General features: G+C 40.4%; 1 protein-coding gene across 4 annotated transcripts in view; it reads left to right on the plus strand.

Annotated features, from left to right (window-relative positions):
* The window catches only part of acot7 (acyl-CoA thioesterase 7), a 57,798-nt gene that overhangs the window by 43,529 nt on the left and 8,030 nt on the right, over positions 1 to 6,239 (plus strand). For all 4 annotated transcript variants that reach the window (XM_035657548.1, XM_035657549.1, XM_035657546.1 and 1 more), the window contains one exon: positions 287 to 471. In XM_035657548.1, the coding sequence (XP_035513441.1) occupies positions 287 to 471 (185 nt within the window). The remainder of the gene's footprint in view (positions 1 to 286; positions 472 to 6,239) is intronic.

The raw sequence follows: 6,239 nt of genomic DNA on the forward strand, positions 1-6,239 counted from the left end.
AGTTTTCCTCGGCTGACTATCAGCTTATTCCGTGTTCAGTTCGTGTTCAGTATAACTATACATGAAAGTCTTTGGTTTTAACTTTCAATTATTTAAAGTAAATATCGTTGTGTTCTCTCAAAGGTTTCAGGTGATTCAAAACATCAATTGTTTCGGTGTGAGACAGTTGCAATGCAATATTTAAAGTTGTTGAAAACATAACCCCTATGAAACTTACATTTCTATTGACGACTACATTCCACAGTAGCTTGACTCAAATATACTTTTCTTAATCTTCTTCCCCAAGGCTGTGTGGTGACGGTGACGGGGCGCCTCACATTTGTCAGTAACAAGTCTATGGAAATTGAAGTGCTGGTCGATGCTTCCTCGCTGGTGGACGCAGAGAAAGGGAAATATCGTGCAGTCTCAGCCTTCTTCACTTTCATCTCCCTGGACAAGGACAATAAGCCTCTGCCTGTCCCTCCTCTTAAGGTTGGTACCATATGTTCTCTGCTTTCTGAAGTCAGTCAGTTTATTAAAACCTAAATGTAGAATTAATTTGATTTTATATTCACATAGAGCTAAATTTACACAGGTCTTGCACTGATTGCACTGACACCAAATTTGGTGTACCATACATTGCACACAGGTTTATTTAAAACCTTTTGATGTCTCTCAGTTTTGTATGTGTGAAGGAATCAGGCCATGGATTTTCATCATTTCGTTCTGCTGAGACATTACCTATTACTTATTAGGTCCATACATCCTTTTCAGGTTTGTTTTGGATGAGCTCTGATAAAGATTCAATTAGAAAAGGTATCCTGGGGCGACTTACAGAATAAAAAAACATGATAAAATATACAGAGCAGACCTGTTCTAAACCTCCCTGTGCTTTTGCCTAAAAGAAAGACAGAAATATGTTTTTACAAAATAAGTTATATACACACACACACACACACACACAGCTTTTGCCCTGATAGTAAAATTCCTTCAGTCACCTGTGACTTTGGGAAAGCTAACAGCATGAGAGACACTGTCCATTATTGGGCAATTGTGAACGTCAGTGTCTTTTCACTGCATTAAACTCTTTGCAGTGTCTGCGTATTATCCTTAACCACTGAGGGCTGAATGCTAATATCTCCACAACGTCCCTAGACATCTATGTCTTGCTGACTCAGCACTAGTTGTCAGGATGTAAAGTGTGCATGTTTACCTGCAGACTGGAGAGAGGCGCCTGCTGTTTGTTCTGGCTCTGCAGTACACGATGATCCAAAACCCTGTTTATATGCAAACACTGTACGCACGGGCCATCTGTTTAACTCAGCACATTTAAATTATTTCCTGGCGCCATTCACGCACCCTTATTGTCTCTGTGATGATCGCTTTAAAGCTCGTCCAACTTTTGTGTGAGATGAAGTCAGCTTGTCAGCAAGGGGGATTTAGACAATAGAGGGTCCATTAAAACCACAGTCAAAGCACCAAATGAAGCACTTAGTAGATTTCAGTTAGATTTAATATATTTACATTATGTTTATTTAATTCTAATGATAAAGATTATCACACAATTCATATTCTGTTTGATGACTTGGGTGCTTCTTGTTTGGCTGAAAGGTTTTGTTGATGCCTTACACAACATGTTATGAACCAGTTTCTTGATAAATCCGGTAATGATAGCATTGCTTTTTAGTCAGGCCAAGTCCATAACAATGGCATAGGCTGAGTGGTCAGCTTCAGTGAAATTTGACAGACCAACAGCAGGTCATTATTCTCTCAAGTGCACACTTGTACAAAATTCAGAGTGTTTGCACCTGAGCTAATCATTAAACTTTAAGTATGTGCAGAGTACTGACTAAGCCAGGAAAGTGCAATAAAAGACCAAGCAGCCATATTTAAAGTAACAGAAGTCAAGCAAAAAGCTGTTTTATGAGTCAACCTGCATCCATCCTCTGCCTAAATCAAAATAATGAACCCAAGCATGTAATGATCATATGTTTACTACAAATAGCTGTCTAACTCACCCTAAGATCTTTAAAGAAAAGTGGTGCAATACAGCATGTCCTGCTATGTTTCAAGTAACACAAGTGTGTAATAAGACATTTGCAGGAAGAAAGCCAAGTTGGGCAGCGCCGATGAGAGTGAAGCATGGAAAAGCGTTGTTATAGGTGTGTTGTCATGCCGCCAAGTGCTGCAGTGACCCCTCTTACCATAAACATTCACACACACTTAAAGGTGCAGCATCAGACTTTAACACTGTGACATGTCTATTTGAAAGCAGCCATCTCTGCTTCTGCCCCTGCCAGACAAAAATATGCACCCAATGTGCATCTCCGCTGGTCGGCCTTTTCAAAAGCATCTGTCAGTTTCCGAATTTCCATTTCACAAACCCCCGCGTTTGGTTCGCCCATTGTCCGCTTCCCTCCGTGCATTCATTACCTGGTTTTCCATCTTGCGCAGGCTGCTCGTGGCTTTTGTTTTAATAGCAGGGAATTGCAGCTATGATTAGAGTCATTGTAATTCCTCTCTTCACCTCAATTTTATGAAAAGAGAGGCTAAAAAAAACTCTTGGTGTATTTAATAATTCATCTTCAACACTATAAATGGAAATCTAAATGGGGCCTGGGCTGCCAGGGCTCTGATGTGGCATGTCAGATAAACAAGGGCAGGAATAGGGAAATTTGTGTGTGTGTGTGTGCATGAGAGAGAGAAAATGTTGGACAGAGATGCCATATAGACAGACTTTATTTGTTTGTGTGTAGAAGAAACACAAATAAGGCATGTGTAAGGGTGTGTGTGAGAGAGTGAGCTCTACGTGTGGATGTGCACGTGCTTGAACAGATCACTGAGCACAAATGCGTTTGCATTTATTTATATGAGCGAGAGAAGGAGGACGAGGCTCAATCATGGCTATTTCTGGCTTTATAACTATTTACTGAGGGCTTATACGTGGGATGAGATTGACCCAAAACAAGTGGGTGCCCATCCAAACTCTATTGATGGCTGTAAAACTATTCATAGATGTCAGTCCCTCTGTGTATTAAAGAGATGCGTCATATCCAGGAAATAAGGTTTAACACGTCAATCCAATTAACACCTGAATTTTCCCTAACAGTGGAGATTGTAGGACTGTGAGGGATGGAAATGCAACGGTGACATTAATTAGCCTCGTAAGTCAGATAATACAGTGCTGAACCAAGCGCGACAAACATTTTGCCTCCCTGTCCTTCCATTTTAATTTTACCTCAGGCTACTACCACCATCTATTATTCAAAATAGTCTCATCAAATTACATTTGCACGTGTGCTTGTTGTGATAACAGTTTTTGTTCTTCCGAATTGGAAAAGTTGAAAGACAAATAAATCTGTGTCGTCTTGCTTCTATTTAGGTACAATAAATTCTTTTCTTTAGTGTTTCTGTTCCCACAAAGATCATCCTCCAGAGAACAAATGACTTTCCTCCTCTGAGTTAACATGACAACATGGCTGGTTGCACAAAATGTTTCTCGTGTTGAGATAAACTCACTAGCTTGTATGGCTTGTAAAGCTGGAAATTCAGCCTTGAGTAGTAAATGTTTACCTGTCAAACAGCCCTTTATTCTTCAGGAAATGCTTCAACTAAACAAAACAAGATATAACGTGTTGAATAGTGAACTTTAGAGGTGCTGGTAGTTTGTACGGAGCCAGGCTAACTGTTTCCAGTCTTTTTGCTAAGCTAAGCTAACCGGCTGCTGGCTGTAGCTTCATATTTACCGTACACACATGAGATTGGCGTCTGTATTCTCACTTAACTAAATCAAAATAAACATATTTTCTTATGTGGTGCTGAGTCAGCTTAAATGATAAAAAAAATCCCCCCTCTCCCTCATATCATCTTCATCTGGTTGCACTGAAACTCCTAATGGCTTATTTTAAAACAAACAAATCTATGTATGTTTTTCTACTACTTGTTCCAGTTGTTTATTCTTTTCCCAGGTATGATTCTAGTGAGGATGGTTCTTTAACATGTGCCTCAGTGCATTAGGACTTTGAATCCTTAATATTGATTACCTGTAGTGATGGAAATCATATAAATGACCTTAATATAAGGGACTTTGTAGAACAGGTCTGCTGCTGTAAATGGTTAAAATGTAACTCTAACCACTAGCTATCTTTACTGTATCTCTCTCCACATTCACCAACGTTATGGAAGCCCAGGTGTAGACACATTTTCTCACTGCTGGAGGTGTTCTTTGGTTTGCCATTTCTCGCAGCACAGGCTTCATGTCTGTTCCTGGCTCCTTTGTGTTCAATTTAAACATAAAAACACCCCCTTCTCAGCTTCACTAATAAAATTTTCATGACACTGTGGCAGATCTTGCTGCAGTTGTGCTCTATAAATAGCCTGATCGAAAGGACAGCTTCTGCTATTTTTGACTGCAGGTGTTTTTCCCCTCATTCTCTCATACTTGCTTTCCCTTGAGTGAGCCCACTGCGTTTACTATTTTTGGATTTTCCTGTTTTAGCTCAGCAGGGGGTTAGGGACTCTGTGTGTGTGTGTGTGGGAGGGGGATTGTAGATGGGCTGTCACTAATGTTAGCATACTGTGGGTAACGCTGAAGTAGGGTAAGAGGACAGCATGAGCAGAAGGGAGGATATCAGGGGGGATGCCTCTCCTCTCTGCAGCAGTACCCTTGAAAAGTACAGAAATAATATATGTGCACACTGGGCCAGCATAAGAATAATCGAAAATGCCTGGAAGCACCTTAGACCTTTGTCTTTGTGGTATTCTGATGATTTTAATGGGGTAGCAGTTGCCTGAAGGTTGGAAAAAGTGGCTTGCTACCAGAAGGTCAGCGCTTCAGCCAGTGGCCAGTGCACACTGAATACCAGCTGTTAGTGAAAAGATGTGGTTGTATTGTTTGGTTACACTGGGCTCAGCCAGAGTGGGGATGTGTGTTACTGTATGAATGAAAAGGTGGTTGTTGTTCAAAACTGTGTGTACGTTCAGTAATCCTTCTGCAGAGGCATAAAGGTTCAAATATATGAGTGTATAGATAATAAGATTCCTGGTGAACATTTGGTCCTTCATAAATCTTGCTTTCTCTTTATTCCTCTCCCGTCTTGTTCTTTATTTCATCATATCTCTCCTTCCTGTCGTCTTCCATTCCATCTCTCTCTTCCTCTCTCACTCCATCCCTCCTTTTCTTTCCTTCTGCTTCTTCCTTCTCCCCCATCGCCCTCCTTCCCTTCCTCCCTCCTTGCTGGCAGAGACTCAGCTGGCCTCCCGTGACACAAAAACAAGCCCGGTTGTCATGGCAACCTCCTGTAGTCCACATGAAGTGATGCACATTTATTTTTAGATGCCTCCCATTCAAGACAATCAGCAACGGGTTAACGGGTACACTTGTGCCAGGGTTGCAGATATTTATGACTCTGTGGTAATCCAAGGCATGGCACAGAGAACATACCGGCATTTGTTTTCACCGTGCATCAGTCCATAAATCTGAATCTTTTAGGAGTTTTTCATTATACCCGATTCATGAATATGCGTAGAAGACTGTAATGTCTGTTGGTGAAGAAACACAACATGGCATAATCCATTTGTGAGAGTGTGAATAATACGCATTCATAGAGCAAACAGTGTACCTTCCACCCATAGACAGACAAAACAGGAGAATAATTTGTAAATCACATTTTTGGTGTGTTCAGTCTCATCTAGTCCATTTTTAATTTCCAACAATGACCCAGTGCCGGAGAAAGAGCAGGAAAGTGTCACTCGTGGCATTAGAGGCACACAAACTGAGGTAGCTAGCACTGATGCTCATTTATAATTACAAAGTTCAATACAAGTATGAGTACTTCTGATTTTGTTTACTTTGATCCCATTAAAGCAGCAACAAGAAACTTCTGTGTTGACGGCCCCTATGGACACGAGTGGTAGTGTTTCCACTGCCTTGTTTCATTTATTCCAAGAGGAATCTGACCGAATCCAAGGCAATAAGAATAATATAGAAAGAGCCAATCTTCTTGCTAATGATCTTGTTTGCTTATATAGGTTATATAGAAGCATCAGTATAAAGTTTTGACTGTTTCATAACCAATTAAAAACTCCTTCTAGTAGGTTCAAGCAAACCTAAAAATCACTTCTTGCTTGACTTAAAAGTTTTTTTTCCTTCTTTGAACTACTGTCAAACATTTCCCAAATTATAGAAAAGCAATGTGTACATTGTTGAATGAGTTGCCTGGTATTGCAGTTGAAAGCTAAGACCCATTTTAAAAATCCAC

This window comes from Morone saxatilis, unplaced genomic scaffold, assembly GCF_004916995.1.
Source record: "Morone saxatilis isolate NCDOM2014 unplaced genomic scaffold, NCSU_SB_2.0 Contig15, whole genome shotgun sequence".
Classification (NCBI taxonomy): domain Eukaryota; kingdom Metazoa; phylum Chordata; class Actinopteri; family Moronidae; genus Morone; species Morone saxatilis.